The sequence below is a fragment of the Protomyctophum bolini genome (genome assembly GCF_963924005.1).
Source record: "Protomyctophum bolini genome assembly, chromosome: 16".
NCBI lineage: Eukaryota > Metazoa > Chordata > Actinopteri > Myctophiformes > Myctophidae > Protomyctophum > Protomyctophum bolini.
In genome coordinates, this window is record NC_137877.1 from 32444637 (window position 1) to 32467720 (window position 23084).

Sequence of the window (23084 nt, forward strand, 5' to 3'; positions counted from 1 at the left end):
AATTACTAAAACAGGCTTACATTGAGAGACATCGCGAAGGTTTATTCTTTCATAAGATTTAAAACCTTGGCTCCCTCATGTTTTCATAAACCTCCCGTCTGATGCTCCGATATCATTATGTCATAGTGTTAAACCCTTTATGTGCCTGTAAGACATTTGTAGAAGTGAGATTAGGCAAATTAACATACATATGTAGCACCGGTTCAACCATGTTGACCTCCGAGGGATATACAATGGTCTTCACATCCTTAATTTGCCCAGGGCTGCCCCACAAGCATGTGGATTATCACCCAGCTTCAATGGCTTGAGATGGATCGCATTTAGCATGTTTTTTTTTCCTCTCTTTTTACATGAATAATATATTACCATACAGTCTCTTTGAGTTTATTTCATTATTTTGTATTTGCGGGTGTCTTCTTGGGTGCTCACCTGGTCACCATACGGGTGTTATAGTGGGTGCTATGCTGAGCAGTACTATACACCAGGGCTGGCTTCTCTGTGTGAAGCCTCAAAAGACTGATCACTGACTCCCCCATCTCATTTGAGGCAAATCAAAGTGTGAAAAGTCTCTCCTGAAGCAATATCTCCCTCATCAGGTTGTGTCAAGAATGTTTATGAGGGCTATGTGCCATATATTTCCTGTAATCTCTAGAGTGGGACCTGTGTATTTGATACTTCTCTCTGCTCCCAGGAGGTAAAAAAATCCCAAATTATCTTGCATTCCACCTTTCCCCAGCACCATAACATGGCAAATTAAAGCCCCAAAACCCTATATGTCGCTGTGCCCAAGGTCACCAAAAGAAATGAGAACTCACTACCTACAGTCCATAAACATGCCACACATCCTCTGAAGTCTGCCTCTGCTCTTAAGAGGTCCAAGTTTGTTTAATGGCACATAATGTAGCGAGTAGATGGACCTCTGTTGGAGGGCAGAGAGGCATGCTTGAATTAGGTTGAGGAGAGAGTGACTGTGTGTGTGTGTGTGTGTGTGTGTGTGTGTGTGTGTGTGTGTGTGTGTGTGTGTGTGTGTGGGTGTGCGTGCGTGCGTGTGCGTGTGCGTGCGTGGGCCAGAGTGCGACTGTGTGCTTGCGTGCATGCATGCATGTTTGTGCACATGCAAGAGAGAGTGTGTGTTTAAGAAGTGTATTAGTCAACAGCACTCATCCAATGCTTACCAGATTGTCAGTATCCAATAGTGCTATTTAAAACAATGTCTAGCTCTATTAACAAATAAGCAAGTCGGTGTACATTAAATGCATACAATACATATAGTCATCAAGACATCATTTATTCAAATTCCACTTGCAATATTTCCCTCCGTGCCAATACATTGCTGGCATTGTTGGCACACAAGTAGTTCTGCTTGTACTGTAGAGGTGTTCTTTCCTTTCCCATTGCTTTTATTCAAATTTGATTATTATTATTACAATTTACAATTTAGGGATTTAGCAGACGCTCTTAATCCAGAGCGATTTACAGTAAGCAAGAACAAAAAACATGCAATACATCAAATACATAAACATATAGTCATCATGAATCATACGTAAGATTAAGAACCTAACAGTGGAGTATCTATATAATGAAACTATATGTGTATACACTATAGAGTGCTATATCTACATAAAGTGCTTTTTAAGTTACATATGTATAAGCATACACCTGTAGGTGGTCGAGGCTAGGGCAAGTAGTACGGCACATGCTATGGGCTAAAATGGAGTCTGAAGTGGTGGGTTTTCAGACTACGGCGAAAGATTGGGAGTGAGTCTGCAATGGGAAGTGTATTCCATAGTTTTGGAGCCAGTAGGGAAAAGAGTTTGGGACGTGTGGAGCGTTGTCCCGGTGTTTTTAGCGAAGGTACTTCCAGATTCCCTGCGTCTTGGCCATAGAACTTCACAATGTTCTAAAACATGACTGAGAATTCCATGCTCCTGTCTCAATAGTTAGTGCATACTGTATATCTTACCATTTTTATTCAAAACAATATGAACGTCTGCTTTACAGAGGTACTTGAGTGTCTTGTTTTAAATTGAGGGAGATGTGCACTAAAGCAGTCTGACTCTAAAGCTCCCACTGGTGTCTGAAAGAACCTACTACATTGATGGTGCTGTTAAACTATTGTGATAGAGAGACATCAGAATGTCACACTATCAGACACAATATTATCAGACATGATAGAAGGACTTCAGAAATTAAGTGTGAAATTAAATTTAAATTTTAAATAAAATAAAATAAAGAACTTGGAAAAAGTGAAGGTTTAAAAAAGATACTTCCTCTAGTTGAGTATATCGTATACTGTAGTGTAAAACATTTGGTAATGAACCATTTTTGATTATTTTTGTGTCCTGTAATAAAGTCGGTGCTATTTAAAATATATTCCGTAAACTGAGGTGACGTTTTTTGTTCCATTTCTAAATGTCCGCTGGCATAGATGGTTTTGCTCTCATATTAAATTGCCCATCTCTCTCTGTCTCTCTCTCTCTGGTGGGGGGAGGATATATCTATCGTAAGTAGAAATAATGAAGCTGAAGAGCTGATGCCCTGAGGAGCAGTCACAAAGAATGATATCCTTCTATAGCATAGGACACAGGCTAGAGATAAGTACCTGTCAGTAGGCATATACTCTCTGCTACATGTGTCTATCAATAAGAGATTATTTCCCCTGGTTATTACACCGAAGATCTGGGGGGCTCTAAGATTGCACCTTTAATGAGAAAGAATGTTTCCTGCCTGCTCACTCGCAACTCCACTTGAAGTAAGTGAGATGTAATGCTATCAATTTCCCCTCTCTCGATTTCTCAGAGAACTTATTAAAATGAGACGTTGCCCACATTAATTCCAAGGTTTTATTTATTGCAGTTCAGCATGATGTGCAATACTTGATTTGGGATTCACCCTGTATTGTGGTATCATGGTTTTCCACTCACATTCTGCAGACTTGTAATTAACAACACTGTCAAAATAGATCATTGTCAAATCATATGTGGCTCCATAACTAATCTCCCATGTAGTGCTCAAAAACCTTTTCAGTGGAGGGAGACTTCCTTGCGTATATCAGTAGCATTGAGCTCATAACCTTGGTTTCCAATAGCTTCTCATTGGGAGAGATGCAGTCACACTTACCGAAAGGGAAAATATCAACTAAAATTTCCTCATTGTCTGTGCTTGTCATACAGAGTTGAGAGGCATCATCCCAGGTTTATAGCTGTCAGAAATCTCCTCGTTCCGTTTTGCGGCTATAGTTCAGATGCCATATAACAAGCATACAGATACAGTAATAATAACTGGACAGAGAAGTCAGCTGCACTCCTACCTATAGAAGACAACAAAGCAATAATTCATATGCAAAACCTTATCATATTCTGGAGAAAATCCAGGACTTGCAAAACACTTCTTTAATCCTGAAACATGCTTGGCTCCTGAAACATGTGCCATTTGTTATACTGATTTAGTAGCATGACTTCATACCTTAATTGTAAAGTAATGTCAAGGTCTTCAGAACAAATCTATTATGAATGGTCCTTCCAGAAATCAGGGCTGCTCAGACATGTCATAGACCTACTCATTCGCCACACAATCACACTGTTTTCCACTACACTGCCATATTGTGTTGTGGTAATTTTCAGTTTTCTTTGTCATCACAAAGGGGTTACATTGAAAAGTAATGACTATTTGCATTGGTCTTTGTTTGCAGGTATGTGGGGAGAAAGCGAGAGAGCTGCGAGAACTGGACAGAGCATTCAAAGATCTGGCCTTCTTGGTTATTGTCCTGACAACAACAAGAAAAAAACATCACAAAGGCTGGGAACTATAAGGTAAAATACCTGAGGACATTCATTTTCTAAGATCTATCTCTCTTTCCCTTTTGAGTGAGTAAGAGGTCCTCCATTTGAATGCTTCACCTTTATATTTGTAACTTACATGGTCTTATTCAACACCATTTCCCGCTGCAATATGGAGGTCCACAGGTTTACCAATAGCAGCACAAAAGTAGTTGAGAGATAGAGAAAGCTAACTCCTTCTGCTGCTCAGTGTAACTCCGTATGACTGTTCCAAGGCAACATTTGAAAGTGCCTACACATTAATTCAAGCACATTGAAGTTGTTTGTCATTATATGAAATGGGTCATGCAGAACGGTGCCCCTTGAATTGCCTTTTTTTTTTTCTTCAGAAAAAAAATAAAAGGTTCGGAGTCTGAGATTTGCACCATAACTTTGTGTCCCCACCTCACTGAGATAACTCACATGCAAAACCCTTATAGGTGACACAAATGAACTTCAAAGTCATAAGCATATCTCTGTGCTTTGATATTTGGACAGGCAGGTGCAAAAATACACATAGTTGACATAGAGCAATAATGAGACATATATTTATGTATGTAGGGCACTATAGGAACGACAAACCTATGAGCTGTTCTGCCAGGCTCATTTTGCTAACACGTCATTCACCATGCCAGTGTACAGTGTAGCCATGGTACATATCACACGCATCTTCCTCTGTTGTCAAGCAAACAGATATTTCAGTATCACAGGTTGATAGATGTTTGTATGAGCAGTGGGTAAACACGCTGAAATATTTCTACTCTAATTTGATGCACAATGCATCTTGACGGCTAGTTCAATTCATGCAGATTCAGGTTTCAGTAATGTGTGACTTTTTTTCCCCCATCCACTGCACAAATACGTTCACTTGGCTGTGCACAATTCTGTCGAGATCACACTTCATCTGGCCATTAATTATTATTATTATTTTTATTTATTTATTTATTTTTTGTGGCCTTTTCTGCCTTTATTGATAGGTGAATGTATACTGACAGGAAATGGGAAGAGATGGGGGGGGGGGGGGGGGGAAGACACGCGGCAAAGGCCATCGGGATCGGGAGTCGAACCCGCGGCACACCGTCCAGCTGGCTCAGCAGCCATAGGTGCCCAGATGTTTGAGCTATAACCGTCCGGATCCATTTATTAATTTCTAATTGTCCTAACATTAACACTTCCCTTTGGCCCTATCTAACCTGTCCCCTTGGAATTATACAGCCGATACACTCAAAGGTGGCAAAAAAAAAGCCCAGGAATGAATGGAGGGTGTATAGCATTGCAGCCAGCAGCGATTACAGAGGTAACATGAACACTTGGAACAGATACTGAGACAGGGCTTTTTGTGCCTCTTAAATTGCTGGACAGCTCCAGGGCTGACATTTAAAACATAACATCACCAAACAAAAAACACATTAAAAGAGAAAAGCTGAGCAGGGGGCTTTAAGCGAAAACCTGAAATTCAAGTTTTGGCGAAGGCAACTGACCCAAATTTCCTGCCCCTTCTTTCTCCTTAACGTGCTTCTGCAAGCCCGGGCCCTGAGGTGACGTATCCCTTACACAGGGATTGCCAGTGCATTTACATAGCATGGTTAATGAGAGATCAACACCGGGAAAGCGCCTTGAATATAAAGCTTTCTTGTAAAAATAATGAGCGAGCGATTGATCCATACTCAAACATGTCGGTTTGCTGAGTTAATACCAAAGGCAGATTATAGTCAGTGCCAAAAGTGCCTTGGCGTGCAACGTCTTTTGCTTAGAGGGTCCCTAAACTTGTCATCACATTAGCACATGGTCAAGGAGTACATCCTACCACTCTCATAATCTGCTTTCCTGCACAATTAGCCTTCTATAATAAGGCAGCTGCCTGACAGCCGGCAGGGAGAAAAGTGGAAAGTCACTGAGTTTCACACGGGATGGATGGGATCTTTTACCTCCACTGAAATGTAGACACACAGAGGTTATTCTCTCTCCAACCCGCCACAGCTACTCCTGGTCCTGGTATTGAGTCTGAATGTTACAACAACCTGGAGACTTTGCTCCATTGTGCCAAGCATCCATTGCACTTTGATGAAGCCAGACAAAGAGGGATAAAGGGAGAGAGACACACACACACACACACACACACACACACACACACACACACACACACACACACACACACACACACACACACACACACACACACACAAACAGACAGAGCACTTGTGGCAAGGGTAGATCTGTTTTAGCTCAGAGAATCAGATGTTGGAGAGGGTAGAATGGCAGAGGAAGGCAAGTTCTCTGAATAAAATAATAGATAATTTCCCCGCGACAAAGGCGAGGAAACTATTGGCGAGAGAAGAAAAATAGCAGGAAGGGGATGGAGAAGGGAAAGGTTTTTTTGTGTGTGAAAATAATAAGAAGAATTGCTGTGCTGCTTCTTGCAAGGGAAGAGAGAGAGACAGAGAGAGACAGGGAAAGAGAGAGAGAGAAAAAACCCACTGATGACACCCGGTTCCATTCTTCCGTTCTCCCCTTTTCTCTGCTCCGCGCCTCGCAGCACGGCGGGCTAAGCTGGGAGCTGTAATGTCATTAAATTGCAAATGCTTTTTTTTTTTTTTTTTTTTTCATTTCCGACACACACTGTTTACTTATCTGGCAAAAACATATGTTGGAAGGAATCCGTTAAATTCTGCCCATTGCCTTGGGTGAAAGTGCAATAGAAACGGGCCCACTGAGCTCCTTCTGTCGTCTCCTTTTAGCACTTTGCCTTATCTACAAGGCTGCTTAGCAGCAAACTGGCGAGTTCAATGAAAAATGAAGATACAGTGCGAGATTAGGGAAGAACAGTGAGGGGAGAAATGCTTGGAGAGAGGGTCATCCCATTGCAAATGATTTCACTCCTCTCCATCTGCATAAATGACTATTTTTAAGGCATCTCCAGCGTCTGTATATTTTTCTCACTCTGCCACACATTTAATTTCACGCCCCGTGTTCTGAATATGCTTAAATGCATATCTCTGATGCACCTTTAAGCCAGAGGAAAGAGGATGGGAGGGAAGGGGTGGGGGGCAGGGTGGGTACGAAAGCAAAATTAAAGATAAAATGGTGTGATTTGCACTACAAGTCTATTACTTTATGGCATTTACATATAGTTTACCTCTGCAATTCCAAGATTTTTTTTTCTACCACCTTCCTATCAGTATTTGGGCTTGTATAAATATGTATAAATCTTTGTTGAGAAAAAATAGAATTCCTAGCTGCACTGGAAAGTTTGAAGGGTGCACTTTCTTTCCTTCAACTTCTCCCCTTGCTCCCATGAGACTGTCAGCATATCTGTTGGGGGTGCTCTCTCCAGGCTCGCCCCGGCACAGACACTTTGTGCCCCATGATCTCCCCACGCCACCACCACCCCAACACACTCCTCCCCTTAGCGGGGAAAGAAAGGGGAGAGGTGGCTTCGGTCAGCATTTGGCTGTTGCTTTACAGGAGGACACTATAGCAAAGCTGCTGGTTGAAGAATGACAATGTATATATGTCTGCGAAGACATCAATCAGAGAACCACAGCATAACACAGCTTTCAAGTTTTCCATAAATTATGCCACAGAGTGAGTTTAACAGAAGACCTAGACTTGTACACTTAAGCCTAATTTATGCTTGTGTCAACACTTTTTTTCGGTTGAAAATGTGCTATTTTTGTCAAGGGACATGCCACATGCGTGAAGAGCAGCTACATGCTATTGCCACCATTGGATTGCCACACTGTCAAGATGTGTGTGTTTGTTCCACAGTAGGAAGTAAGTTTGCGATGGAGAGCCCATCCCTACCAGCAGAGAAGGAGAAGGCCTTGGATTGGCCTGGGATTGAAAAGGAGAGAGAGAGCCTATTCAAAGCACGATTCCTTTCCTTCATTGTCTGCCCGCTTAGATTTGAATACGTTCACTCACAGCAGATGAGAAAAATGCTTGAGCCGCTCACATTGTTGGCTTTCACTCTCTTCTTTTCTATTTGCAATTAAATGCATTTCAAATGGAACAACTGTAGAGAAAGCAATTCTGATAAGAAGGAATGCCATTGCCTTTAACCTTCTTTGTAATGGTTTTGCATTTTCTGAGCATTCTTATGAGTTGCACAATCAATACATTTCTTTGAATAGAAAATGCCATACAACTTTATAAGTAGTGCTTCATTGAAAATTTAATTGCATTTAAAAATAATTTTTAGCCCCATTGTGCTTCTCCCTTTCTGAGAATTTGTGGCATTTGTATGTTTCTGTGTTGCATGTGACATTGTGCTTTGACAGGACCCTTGTGTCCTTAGCAGTATCATGCACCCTGGTCCAACGCATGGGATGAGATCAGTCAATTAGAATTAATGTCATCTGGTCATTTAGAGCTAAACACCGTCCATATGCATTGTATTTGCTTTGTGTGCAAAGCATCAACTGCAAAACCAATCTCATCCTCCAGACATGAATTTTTTGAAGGATTTGAATGCTGTAAATAACTCCAAACCCTCTCTTACGAGGTTTACCCCTGAAGCACTTTGTAACTTATCAGGGCTGCCTTGTGCATCCTCTAATGCTTGCATTATGCTCAAATGTAAATCGGTAAGCTGCCAGAGAGGTGGGCGGGAATCACTGAAGAAAGAATCACTGAAGGGTCTAGCCAATATTCTGATTGGGGCATAGCAAAATATACTGTATAGTTTTGTTTTCATCTGCCACTTGAATAAAAAAATATATCATATTAAGTTGTTAGATTCTACAACAATTGTCTTTGGTGTTCTGTGGTGACATGAATGGCCGGAGAAATATCACTAAAAACAGAACTGAAATTCCCATCTTTAAAACATAATCAGGCGTCTAACAAAATCCCCGGGAATTGCAGGTTGTTTTTTAACAAACTCTCAACATTCTTATCCATATAAAGGAATCTTTAATATATTCTGAGAGAGTGATGCCCAAGGGTCTGCTTAGTATTTCTAATTTCCATCTCTAATGGTACAAGGGACTGATTAGTAATTAGGACAGGCCCATTTAGATGCATGTAATGAGCATTATAGTTTCCTCATATACTGTGCACCTTGTAATGAAGAAAATGGTTAGCATCTCTCCAAATTTGAAAGCATGTTGACCTTTAATGCCAATTAATCTACAACACAGTTCTTCACGGTACTCATCGTCCTTGAATTGGCTTTATAGTTTAATGAGAATATCATTGGAATCTTCAAAATAATTGACCTCAAGCATGTTTCACATCATAACTATTAATCTTATTTTCCAGTGAATAATTGGGACAGTTTACTCGAGAAGTGGGGTAGACAGACAGTGTACAAACTAGCACAGGGGGATATGTGGCCCCTGGATAGTTTGAAGGTACATAGGAGTCTTAAAGAGGATTAAAACTCCATACAGAGCCACTCAATTTGTATGTGTGCATTCAGTACCTCCTAGCTCTGTGTACACGCTGTCAGTCATTCTGAGGGACGCTGGAGATTTGAATTGGTGACAGTTAAAGTACAAAGATGTCCAATCCGAGTCTATTTCATGGCATATTTGGTGGAGCATCCTGCAGGAAACTCTGTAATAGGACCAATCATTCAAAACAGCCTCACACTGCCTCTCTCCTAGTGTTTAGAGATAGTCTACTGTATATCTCACTCTGTCACTGTCTCCCCCACATGCACATGCACGGATTCAGACGGATTCAGATTTGAATTACAACTCAAATACAACTCAAATCACATGTATTAAAATAGGAAAGACTGATTTGAGCTAATGAAACAACTCTGAGAGTGTACAAATGTAACCAAAGAATATAGCTGCAAGCAGCGATATCAGAGGCCAAGCAACAAGACAAAAACAGTATGCAATATGCACAATAAGCCATAGAAATATAGAACACTAAAGTTAAGAGAAAGAAGACCATACAATTAACAAATGAGCATTTTAAATAGCTGACACTAACCTAAGTAAAACTGTACCTAAACCTAACCTTAAACCTGACCTCAGTAAAACTGATCATGTTAAACCTAACATTAACCCTTAAATAACACAAAAAGTATATTATACAGAGAAGGTGGGGTCCTGAGAGGATTCCCACCCTGGAGAATAGCCTTTCAACAACACAAAACAGCCTTTGTTTGAGTAGCAAAGTAGTTTTGTTTATTTTTACTAAAGCTGGGAGCCTATAGACGCACGGCACTGGAATTTTCTTTCCATGTGCAGCAGAGGAGCGCCTGGCAGGGCGTTAGAGAGAACTCTGGAGAACAACGCACTGGACCAGGGCTAGGAGGGTGTCAGTCGTCCCATCTGGTACCCAGGAAGGGTGGCCCTTTGGACGGGTCCCAGACTCCCAGCCGTACAAAGGGCCCCCTCCCAGCCCTGGGAGGGGGCTTATTGTGCGTATTGCATATGGTCTTTTTTTATTGCTGCATTCCATGGCCCCTCTTATCACTACTTGCAGCTATATATTGCTTATAAATTTATTCACGTACAAAGTGACAGATGTGTTCCGCATGAATCAACGCAGTAAACAAGTTCCATGGCTTTTGGCCAAACGAGGCATGAGTTATGCCTGTTCAAAGTGGCTGTTATTTTTTTAATATTTTTTTACGTACAAACTTCTCTTCAACTGGGATTTCAGATAATGGCCTATAGATTGTGTGTAGAACGTTTCCCGCGAATTGCAGGTTTAAGCATTTTTCAAACTGCTCAAAATAGCGGACAATCTGAGGGTGGAGCTTACCGGTCAAAGTGACATATGTGTTCTGCATGAGTCAAGGCACATGTGTAAACAGGCATGATTTATGCCTGTTCAAAGTTTTCATCTTAAATTGATTGCTATAGCGCCCCCCTTTGGCCAATTAGAGCAAGATCGGTTTCAGCGCTAATTGGCATGACCCTCTACCATACTGTAAAGTTTCATAAACATAAAATCGCATAAAAACTTCTCTTATACTGGGTTTTTAGATATTGGTCCAAAGTTCATGTGTAGATCAGTAGATCTATTTGAACTGTTTCTCATATAATTAAAAATGGTGGGAGATCTAAGGGACACAGGTCCCCATACCACATTTGTTCCTCGTGAGGAGACGCATACAGTATGCGTGTTGAAGTTTTATTGCTGGCGGTCAAATGGTTCATGAGCTATGCCTGGTCAAAGTTATCATTTTTCAATTGAGTGCTATAGCGCCACCCTTTGTCCAATGGTTGTGGGCTTCGTGTCTAAGCAGGGTGACATAGCCCTCTACCATATTGTGTCTAAGCAGGGTGACATAGCCCTCTACCATATTGTGTCTAAGCAGGGTGACATAGCCCTCTACCATATTGTGTCTAAGCAGGGTGACATAGCCCTCTACCATATTGTGTCTAAGCAGGGTGACATAGCCCTCTACCATATTGTGTCTAAGCAGGGTGACATAGCCCTCTACCATACTGTGTCTAAGCAGGGTGACATAGCCCTCTACCATATTGTGTCTAAGCAGGGTGACATAGCCCTCTACCATATTGTGTCTAAGCAGGGTGACATAGCCCTCTACCATATTGTGTCTAAGCAGGGTGACATAGCCCTCTACCATATTGTGTCTAAGCAGGGTGACATAGCCCTCTACCATATTGTGTCTAAGCAGGGTGACATAGCCCTCTACCATATTGTGTCTAAGCAGGGTGACATAGCCCTCTACCATATTGTGTCTAAGCAGGGTGACATAGCCCTCTACCATATTGTGTCTAAGCAGGGTGACATAGCCCTCTACCATATTGCCACATTTTGTAAAAAGCCGCTGCACGGTTTGGCCTGGAGCGCAGACAGAAGAAATTATTCCTAATTCAAAATAGTGGGTGATCTAAAGGTCAGAGGTCAACAGTCAGAACATGAAAGTTGTTTGGCATGAGGAGATGCATATGTGTATCGAAGTTTTACTGCTGACGTTTAAGCGGTTCATGAGCTATACCTGTACCAGTACCTGTCAAGTTTGCATTTTCAATTGCTATAGCCCACCCTTTGGGTTTTGCGTCTTCACCGTTTGGCATAGCCCTCTACCATTTTGCCAAGTTTTGCAAAAAATGACTGCACTGTTAAGCCAGAACTGCAATATTTGGCGGAAGAAGAATAAAAAACATACAAATGCAATAAGGGACCATATGCCATTTGGGATTGGCCCCTTAATTACCTTACATACATCCAATATGGGATATACAGCTATGTTCTAAAATAAAATAAATTACATTTTCTAACATACAACAAAAAGAACATTTTTCTCAGCTTAAAAAAAGTATATCGTACTGTATTTTCCTGTGAGGTCAGAATACAGTTGCATATGAATGATCTTTAATAGCCACCACTTCTGTATCTCTAGAAAACTGAGCTCAGTTAGCGAATGTGACTCAAGTGTCCTTGATTAAAATGTGAAAAGACCTTCTTTATGTAATCGAACACATATTCCTGAACAACATGTGTGCAGAGTGAACACATCAAGCAAAGTGGAATATTCAGGCACATTTAGCCTATTTAATGGATGCAAATTTTGTCATCAGCATAGCAATACAGTAAGTAGATCATTTCACAAATTTAGCATCACCGTTGTGTGATCTTTCTTTGAAATGCTATTAAAGTAGATTGCTCTACTTCAAAGGCTGAGCCCTCTCCTCTTGGAGATCGGGCCTTTCATTTGGAAGTTTCCATAAAAAAACAAAAACAATGGCTCTTCGATTGGGGGTGATACAGAGCACAATATTGTAGATCTTAATATGGCAACATACTGTAGTAACATGGCAATTTCTACATTGTAACAACCTTATGACTGTGCATGGCCCACTCTGGTATAATTTTCAGCAAAAAAGTTATAAAAATAAAAATCTAAAAAATATTCCCCTATAAAACTCACCAAGCCAATTGAAGGGGAATATCAAATCCTACTAGTGAAGATGCACAGATAGAATGACAGATATGGCTATTGTGCAACTCCTCATCTACCTATAGAGAGACTAATATCATAGATGTGCATGCCAAGAACCCCTCTGACTGAGCAAACTGATATGTAAATTGTGTTCTTACTCCCTCCCTTTATATGATCATAAATAGCTTAGTTTCTTCCTACCTTTCTAATAACTACTGAAAAACCCCCAAAAACAAGTAGGCCTATTGTCCAAATGATGTCAACAAAATTAGGTTATACTAAGTGTATCAATAGGGGTTTCCAGATCACGTGAATAACTATAATTTCACGGACATTAAATGCATAAAGTGGAAAGCAAGTAATGTCCATTTATCTATTTGTTTGTTTATTTAGTATCTATCTCCAGGCTCCATAATGGATCTTATTTCTGTCATTTAATTTACAGAATCAACTCTCTGGCACCATCTTGTGTTTGACTTGTGATAATGTCTGTAACTCTGAGAGTTGTGGGGTCCTTGAACCTGAAGATGTAATATAACCTGCTGTCTTGCTTTCATGTATTTTTTTAATAATCTGTTCTACTATTATGTTCTCTTCTTGTATTCGTACAATTTATTGGGGCTATTATTGGAAAATTAGGGCTTTCAGAAATATTTGGTCCAAATTTGTCTTGTTATGAAGTCATTATTTTGGGGGTTCGATATATTCAATGGTAAATTAAACATTCACTGATGCTGGTGATTATTTGTTTACAGGACCTTTGAAATTAAATTATTAACTGGTGTATTCAAATAAATGTAACAAAATAAAATGCCAAATAGCTTGATGAATTGAATACATAGGACCACAAGCCCTCATGACTTTTTTGTTATCCTTTTAGCATCATTGTATAGTTGTACCACTCACTACTAGCCTATTTTGCAAACTGTTAATGAAGTAAATTATATGTGACAGCCAGGTTCGGTTTTGGCAGGCTAGTGTGTGTCTCTGTCTGAGAAGCTATTGATTATAAATTATACAACAGGTCGTTTCGAGGAAGCAATCTGATTGGTTGAAACAGCCTGGTTCAAACGAGCATCACTCCACACCTAATCAAACCAAAGAATTCAGCTGCTCTGTTTTCCCAGAGTGCAGCAAACTCAGTGGCTAGGCTAGCTAGTGTCTTGGGACATTTGTGGTCGTAGTGACTACATCTGTCATTAAAAAATATATGTTTTTTCAGCTATTTTCTTAGTTTTAATTAGGTGGTGAATGGTGCTGGTTTAACACACGGCTAGAAGGCTGTTTTAACCAATCAGATTGCTTCCTTGAAACGACCTGTGGTAGAATATTGCTTAAATCACCTGCACCTGCTTAAGTGTGTGCTCTCTGTGCACACACTACACAGAGAGAATTAAGAGAAGAGAGCTGTGGAGAGGAACAGAGCAGAAGACAGAGCTGGCTGGAGGGAAGGAGAGCGGCCATGGAGGGGCTGGAGTCTCTCGAGGAGGGAAGGCCCGATATGGTGAAAGAGGGGATTCAGGGGAAGCCAAACTAACCTCTTCAAGATAAGTACCATTGAGCCCACGATTTTAGTTAGGCCTAAGTTAGGCCTATAGTTTTTATCATCTTATTGTTGTCGGCCACCATATTTTGGGACAATTCATTCACAGTTTGGAACAATTCATTGGCTTGCTTTTTAAGATTAGTGCATGCTTTCATATTTTTAACTTTTAAGTTATTCTTTTGCTAACTATTTGTAGTCTCACTAGTCTGTGAGACATGAGACGTGTTTTAAATGTTTGCATGCTTTCTTGGGCAGCCCTAAGTGGGCAAGACAAGATACAGTAGCCTACATTGAAACTCATTCTCTCTCTCTCTCTCTCTCTCTCTCTCTCTCTCTCTCTCTCTCTCTCTCTCTCTGCAACTCCCTCCTGCACACTAAAGCTGGATAAAATAATATACTTGTTACATGTAGGTGTACTATTTGATGACGGTGTCAGAGGAATACTTAAAATGTCAGTTTATTCAGAAATCTCGCTAGTGTGCCTTTCATTGCAGTGGGTCGGGAGTCGGGACCCATTTGAGGGTCACGGACCAATTTGTATGGGTCACGGCTCGGGTAAAAGTTCTATCTTATTTTCCTACTGAAAAATAATTGTGTGTGTGTGTGTGTGTGTGTGTGTGTGTGTGTGTATAAACTTACGCACTATTTTACACTACACTAAAACAATACATGCAGTCATGTAACACAAATCTTTAGTCAAATAACATGTACTGTATCACATTTCTTACCATTTATTACATTGAATATATAAGGAGAACAAAATAGTGTAACAGATTGTTATTAAACAAATGATCTGAAAGTAACACAGCAGATTAACATCTTCTATAATCGACCAATACAATAAACACGATTTCAGTGATAAATCTGAGGGTTATTTTATCTCCGTCAACGGAAAAAAAATCCTAAATTTAAAGTTGATGATCTTGAGAGAGGGGGGAAAAATCGAATCATGAATCAATTATTGTCATGAGAGACAGACTCAAAAGTCTGATCTACATGAGGTCACTCAGGTCACACAACTCAGCAGTTTCGCCATCAAATGATGCCAATAATCCAGCTTTGACCTTCTGGGTGAATGTGATCTGGGCTCTGTGGAGCAGAGTCATGGTGTTAGAGAGGCTGTAGAAGGACAGATCACCTGCACTGTGATCCAGGTACACTCCCACTCTGAGGACACAGGACCTGTGTAAACCTTAGTTACTTTGAATGGATTGGCATTCGAACGCGTTACCGTGGTAGTGTTTTGGAAATAACATTCGTCAAGTTTACACATTAAAGACCAAGACTTATCATTAGATCCAAATCTACTGATGTCCCCACTAATGGGGACATCTTTATATGAGACTGCTATACCAACGCTGAATCCACTCCATTCTACCTCCCAGTAACAGCGTCCAGTAAGACTCTCTCTACTCAGAACCTGAGGCCAATCAGTGAATCTCCGTGGATGATTAGGCTTATGTGGTTGTGGTTCTAGAGTCTTTGTTACTTTTCTGTTCCCTTCAGAAAGAGACAGGGTTGGATGTGATGTGTTTGGATCCAGTGTGATTGGACATGAATGTTGTAAGAAGTCAGCTCTGAGGTATCCCTGAAGACACTCGAACGCAAACTTCTCCCTGTGTGTCAACAAGGGCTGAACATTGCTGCTAATACGATGTGTCAAGTGTGTGTGTGTGTGTGTGTGTGTGTGTGTGTGTGAGTGAGTGAGAGAGAGACTATACTTGTGAGAACCAAATGTGCCCACAAGTATAGTATAATTTGAGAAATAGACATTGTGACTATTTGGCTGGTCATAGACATACATTTAGAACAGCTAAATCATGGAGTTGGTAACCAAGTGGAGTTGGACCCTTATTAAATCTTTAACTCTTGAGTTTATTCAAGAGAGTTAAATGATTGTTAAACATCTGCATTACTTAATTTACAATCTACACAATTAGAGAATGTAGAAGAATTGGTTGATCAATGTTTGCATGTTATCTCTCATAGTACCAACATCAATACTCAACACCTATTCTTTAGCTTTGGTTCTGAGAGGCTAAATGGCATCAAATGGCTCAAATGCCAAATAAATAATGGCTAATGGGGGGCCTTGCCCTTATTATGAAAAGGGTTGAAAACCCACTGATTTAGAAGATGAGTGTGCCAGGGGGTTGTTGCTTTGTAGATTTATGGTTAAAATGGCAATAAAACAATACATTCATAAAAATCACGATTTTAAAATGTTGATGTCCTCACAGGCATAGCCTAACCTGACGCTGCCAGATCCAAAAAGCTTGCTACACCTCATCTGGCAGCGTCAGGTTAGGCATAGCCTACACACGACTAAGAAGTAAGAACACGCAACGTGTGTGTGTGTGTGTGTGTGTGTGTGTGTGTGTGTGTGTGTGTGTGTGTGTGTGTGTGTGTGTGTGTGTGTGTGTGTGTGGGGGGGGGGGTTCTGCTTAACCTGACGCTGCCAGATCCAAAAAGCTTGCTACACAAATTTGTTTCACAGCTTATTTGGATCTGGGATCGCGGAAGCAAATTCAAAGGCGGGGCTGTTCCTTTTTTTCAAGATACATGGTAGATGATTGGATGGGAGCGTCTGTCTATCACCATGTGGGCGTGCAAACACAACCAATCATATCGACGTGTCTATATACCGTCACATCCGCATCCCGCCTTTAGCTCACGCTGATTGGTTCGGTACGAAGCAGATCTGACTCAGGGCTCAACTCCGTCAGAGATCCCAGATGAGTGTTGTGTTGGGGAATATGTTTCCGCAATACCGCCCTCATCTGGCAGCGTCAGGTTAGGTTCTGCTGCCCACGTTGGTTTGTTAATGTTGGCAAATTCGTTTTATGGACAATATTTGTGTATGAATTACTGGCACAACATGACACTTACCTTAATGTGCACCTTGAGGTTTGAGGGCGAGTTATTGAACGCCAACAGTTCCTTATTGAGAGGTGCACACAAATTGCATTTCATTCTGTAGGAGGAATCTTCCTTCCGGATGAATGCAAACATTGGCGCTAGATAAGGCCACGGGTGTAATGCTATTTCGTCAGCTGAATCTTCACCACCAGCAGTAGAAGTTGTTGCACTACTGGTACTGACTTGACTGGCACTGACTTCGTCTGTATCCGAGGAGTCCATGACGTCCACGTCGGAGTGATCTATTCCTTCTGCTAAGACTGTGTCTCGGTCATCCATGTTGAATGCGTGTGACAGTGTGTGCGTCTTGCCGTCTTCAAAGCAGGCCAGGCAGCAGAACACAACTCCGCCCCCCTATTATCTGAGAGTGGAGCGCACTCAGCGCAGCCCTGTTCAATTCTCAACTGCGCATTCCTCCAGTAAGACAAATATAAGCTTTTATTATTTAATTTGTAGCGAGTAACGAGGTGTCCGATTTTAAATATAGCGCATTAAAAGTACGATTTTTTCCTTGTAAATGTAACGAAGTAAAAGTAAAAATACAGCAAAAGAAAAGTAGTCAATAAAAGTACAAATTCTCCAAACTTGTACTTAAGTAAAGTAACGAAGTAATTGTACTTCGTTATTTTCCACCACTGGTGTCAACATAATTTCAAAGATAAGGGTCACTAAAAGTAACCTCGTTATTAGTTTTATCTTGTACTTGGGTTCTGGTCTTGGCAGTAATATATTGGCTCTATTCGCTATCACTGAGACATCAGTCCCATCCTCTTTAAAAATGTCCTCTAGTTCGTCCCCCATCTTTGACACAGCCACAGTCACATCTTTAAAGTATCTCAGAGGACGGGCATTGCTGCTGACTGGGTGTATGGATTCACTGATTCTTGAGAGAGAAGCGGAACTGTGTAGAAAATGGATGTGATCTGTTGTGTGTGTGAGATCTGGCCCAGCTCAGCATGCCCCCTCCTCAGTTCAGTGACCTCCTGCTCCGCACACTTCCTCTCTTCTTCAGCACGATTCACTTCACATTTCTGCTGGTCTCTGATCCGCTTTCTCACCTCAGATCGTCTTCCCTTAACGTAAGTGGTGAGCTCAGTGAAGTCAGTGTTGCTGTCCTCCACTGCTCTATCAGCACAGTGATTGATGGACTCCATCTCCTGGTGAAGCACTTTAACCCATTCTGACCGGGCACCCATTTTGGTGTTAGCATCATGTTATGCTTTACCTATTGAAAAATAGCAGATCTACAAGCTCATATCGCGCCACCGAGTGGCGCGATACGAGCTTGTAGGTCTGCTATTTTTGAAAAATTCGAAGAACGACTGACATTTTTAGAATCTGATCTCAGGTCAGAATGGGTTCATCAGACCAGTGTGTGTCCTAGTGGAAACCTCGTATGAATCTGATCTCAGGTCAGAATGGGTTAAAGTCATTCTCTCTCTCCTGGATTCTCTCCTGGATGTTCTGCTGCCTCGTGTCAAGCTCTTCCCGTCTCTCAGTCTTTGCCGCTGCAGCTGACATCGTATCATGACCTTTGTGTTCTTCCATGGAGCACAGATAACAGATGCACTGCTGATCAGTACGACAGAAAATCTTCCTCGCCTCATTGTGATGAGAGCAAAATGTTCTCCTCAAGCTCGCTGGAGGCTTTAACCAGCTTGTGATTTTTAAAGGCAGGAGATTGATAGTGAGGCTGGACGTGAGTGTCGCAGTAAGACACCAGACACTGAAGACAAGTCTTCACAGCTTTCAATTTTCTCCCAGTGCAGAAATCACAGGCCACATCTCCAGGTCCAGCATAGCAGTGCTCAGGAACAACAACTGGGACTTCCGTCTTCTTAAGTATATCCATCATGTCAACCATCATTATGTTTTTCTTTAGATCCGGTCTTTGGATGAACGTCTCTCTGCATTGTGGACAGCTGAATCTCCCCCTTTGATTACGCTGATTCCAGTGTCTCTCAATACACTTACTGCAGTAGTTGTGTCCACAGGGAACACTCACTGGATCCTTCAGTAAATCTAGACAGATAGAACAGGAGAACTTTTCATGGTCCAGTTGTCCCTCTTGCTCTTGCTGTGCCATTTTAGCTGAATGTCTAAAGAAATATGTTCAATGTGGTGTGTTTTCATTTGATGAATAAATCCCACTATGGGAGGAGTTCCTGACTCAGTGTTGCCAACTCTCGTGAGAGAAATAAGCCAAACCACCTCGAAAAACAAGCCAACTCTTGTCAGAGAAATAAAGCCAAAGCTCTCCTCGAAAAACAAGCCAAAACAAGCCCAATAATATGGCCATAATCCTAATAAAAAAATATTTGATGCATTTCTCATCAATAAATATCATGTATGTCTAAGTATTTTCTGTTTATTTATTATACTATTAAATGCATACTAATAGCCAGGGCTTAATACGTAGAGACACCCATTCTGTCACTCAGTGTGATTCACACTCCCCCATACCAAAGGGTATATACATCAAAAGAATGTTGGCTTGTACGAAAACAACCCACGACTTGGGTGAAAATAAATCACACCTGTGTGAAGTGAGGGACGTAAATTAGACACTGTCTCTTTACTCAGACACTGACATAAAAGTATCCATTCATTGTCAATGGGAATTTAATGTTTGTGTAGAACAAAGTTTGTGGACAAACACCAAAAGCTGGATATAGGAGGGTCTAGCTTCACTGAAAAATCCGCAACTCTGGAAAAAACAAGCCAAAAGTTGTGGGAAACTAGCGGACTTGGCAACCCCTTTGTGTGTGTCTGTGTGTAAAGAGGCAGGCAGCGTCCAGTAACTATTCACCCTGTTGAAATATGAGCCAGAGAGTTGGGGGAATAGTTAATGTGTGGTAAATAATCTGCTCCACAGTGAGCAAAATATCTGCTAATGTTCCATTATGGTGTCGCAATAGCAGTTCAGGCATGATATGTATCAAGTGGCGATAGCCTCAAAAAGTAGTACACAATCATGGAAAGAGAGACTGACTCATATTTCAACACATTCCTCTTGCATGCAGTTCACTCCCCCGCACACACACACCGACCCCATGTCATGTGACCTGATGTGATGTTACTGTAGCCATGTAGGAACTAGGAATGCAGCCACTGAAACTGCAGTCAGTCTGTTTGTCGGTCTCTGCACACTGCTGCGTTTTTCGGATGTGTAGCAGCTTTTCTCCGCCGGTTTTCCCCCCTGTAAAATGGCACAGCAGGAAGTTCAACTTGACCAGGAAAAGTTCTGCTGTTCTATGTGTCTGGATCTACTGAAGGATCCAGTGAGTCTTCCCTGTGGACACAACTACTGCAGTAAGTGTATTGAGGAATACTGGGATCAGGATGATCAACAAGAGAGATTCAGCTGTCCAGGGTGCAGCCAGACATTCATCCCAAGACCTCTTCTGAAGAAAAACACAATGTTGGCAGACATGATGGATATAGTAAAGAATAAGGGACTCCAAGCTGTTCCTCCTGATCGCTGCTATGATGAACGTGAAGATGTGGTCTGTGATGTCTGCACTCGGAGGAAACTGAAAGCTGTAAAGACTTGTCTCCAGTGTCGGGTCTCTTACTGTGACACTCACCTTCAGCCTCACTATCAGTCTCCTGTCTTTAACAATCACAAACTAGTAAAAGCCTCCAGCAAGCTTCCGGAGAACATCTGTGATCTTCACGGCGTGGTGAAGGAGCTTTTCTGTCGTACTGATCAGCAGTGTATCTGTTCTCTGTGCTCCATGGAAGAACACAAAGGTCACCATACAATCTCAGCTGCAGCGGAAAGGACCGAGAGACAGAAAACAGACACGAGTCAGCAGAACATCCAGCAGAGAATGCACGAGAGAGAGAAAGACATTAAGGTGCTTTATCAGGAGGTGAGGTCCATCAATCACTCTGCCGATAGAGCAGTGGACGACAGTGACACCGTCTTTACTAACCTGACAGCTGCCATTAAGAGAAGACGAACTGAGGTGAGGGAACTGATCAGAGATCAGCAGAAACATGACGTGAGTCGTGTTGAAGAACAGAAGAAGCGTGTGGAGCAGGAGGTTACTGAACTAAGGAGGAGACATGCTGAGCTGGAGCAGATCTCACACATAGAGGATTCCATCCATTTCCTAAACAGTTACACCTCCCTCTCAACGATCAGTGAATCTACAGACCCAGTGAGCAGCAATGTCTGTCCTCTGAGGTCATTTGAAGATGTGACTGTGGCTGTGTCAAAGGTCAGGGACAAACTAGAGGACATTTTTAAAGAGGAAGGGAGAAATATCTCGGAGTCAGTGAATAGAGTGGATGTTTTACTGACCAGAGCTGAGGTCTTAGAAACAATCAAACTAGAGGATAATTTTAAAATAAAAAAAATGAAGAAGTTATTTGTAGTGATCCTTTTATTTGTAATTATGTTCACACATCCTATTAGAAGCAGTGTTCAGCCCCAGTGGCCACCCAGTGAGCCATTACCATTAGGGGTTACCTGTCTTGTTCAGGGACACCAGAAAACAGATACTGGTTGGCTTGGGTCCTGGTGGTCAGAACCACCAGAACCTAAGACCAGAACTGAGTTCTTGCAGTATTCATGTCCAATCACACTGGATCAAAACACAGCATACCAATACCTATCTCTGTCTGAAGGGAATAGAAAAGTAACAATGGAAGGAACAAAAAATCAATCTTATCACAGAGAGAGATTCACTGGATGGCCTCAGGTTCTGAGTAGAGAGGGTCTGACCGGACGCTGTTACTGGGAGGTGGAGTGGAATGGAATCGTTGATATAGTGGTCTCATACAAAGATATCAACAGAACAGGATCTGTGTCAGTAGAGAGTGAATACTTTAGTGACAGTGGATTTGGATACAGTAATAACGCTTCATGGTCTTTACGGTGTGCCTGTGCGCCACGCGACCAAGCGATCAGATATTTCCCCAATTATGTTTTCAACCACATAAACTCTTATAAAATCCAAGGTTACGTCTTGTCCACCAGAGTAGGAGTGTACCTGGATTTCGGGGCAGGTACTCTGTCCTTTTACAGTCTCTCTCCTCCAAAATGGCTACATGGCTTCATGGCTAGCTCCTACACCATGACTCTCCTCCACAGAGTCCAGACCACTTTTACCAAGCCCCTGTATGCTGGGATTGGGTTTTGGTCTAGTGAGAGAGCTTTTGATCTTTCACAGAGCGCTGAATTGTGTGACCTCAAGTAGATACAACTTTCGGTTGTAATAATTGTCTAATAATATTCATTTTATATCTATCTGTCTTTCTGAAGGTCAACATTCTCCACATAAGTAAACTGTTCTGTTCCACTGAAATAACCAAAATATTTATTTGAGTAGTTTTGTTCGTAAGCTTTGTCACACAAATTATATGTTTATTTTGTCTATTGGGAACATGTAATATAACCTTGTGTTAACATATAGGCCTATGCTGTCAGAATGACTTGGTACAAGTGTGTGTGTGTGTGTGTGTGTGTGTGTGTGTGTGTGTGTGTGTGTGTGTGTGTGAGAATTACAGAAACGTTTTAATTAAATGATTACCGGCATATTCAAATAAATGTAAAGGCATATTTCACTATGTTTGAGGTCATTTTAACTGCTTGATTCAGTATTTAGATATTTGATATGAATTTAACACAGCCCCTTCCTATAGACAATTCCGCAGAGGGCTGCCCTGGGTGCAATCATAGCTGCGGTGTCACATTAAGTGCAGCTAGACATGCAGCATTGATTGTCTATACAGCTGGGCAATGCAGGGCACGAATATTGTATTCCTAGGAGACCACCAGCAGGGTAAAACGTGGTGACAGATATAGGATTCTAATGCGTCAGGGCCCGTGTTTTTTCATGTAGGCCTATTTTGTTTTATAATAAAATTATAATTATAATTGTATCAGGCGCTTAAACAACCAGCTGCCAAACAG

At 41.5% G+C, this 23084-nt stretch overlaps 2 protein-coding genes and 1 pseudogene across 3 annotated transcripts in view; 2 read left to right on the forward strand and 1 right to left on the reverse strand.

Moving 5' to 3' along the window:
• Window positions 1-3749, forward strand: part of LOC308331182 (ATP-binding cassette sub-family C member 4-like) — an 80828-nt gene extending 77079 nt beyond the window's left edge. Inside the window, exon 33 of the mRNA XM_080786427.1 lies at window positions 3692-3749. The gene's annotated coding sequence lies outside the window, so the exon portion shown is untranslated. The remainder of the gene's footprint in view (window positions 1-3691) is intronic.
• Window positions 3750-15121: 11372 nt separating this feature from the next.
• LOC308330910 (tripartite motif-containing protein 16-like) lies at window positions 15122-19247 on the reverse strand (annotated as a pseudogene). Its single transcript has 4 exons — window positions 18592-19247; window positions 17795-18341; window positions 17132-17182; window positions 15122-15899 (listed from the first exon to the last, which is right to left on the reverse strand). The product of its transcript is annotated as a tripartite motif-containing protein 16-like (transcript).
• Window positions 19248-20311: 1064 nt separating this feature from the next.
• Window positions 20312-22613, forward strand: LOC308330578 (tripartite motif-containing protein 16-like). The gene has a single exon (XM_080785505.1). The coding sequence runs from the start codon at window positions 20368-20370 to the stop codon at window positions 22366-22368; it is 2001 nt and encodes a 666-aa protein (XP_080641631.1). The 5' UTR covers window positions 20312-20367; the 3' UTR covers window positions 22369-22613.
• Window positions 22614-23084: the final 471 nt, after the last annotated feature.

Coding starts and splice junctions, on each gene's coding strand:
- LOC308330578 (XM_080785505.1), top strand. CDS start 20,368: ATGGCACAGCAGGAAGTTCAACTTGACCAGGAAAAGTTCTGCTGTTCT.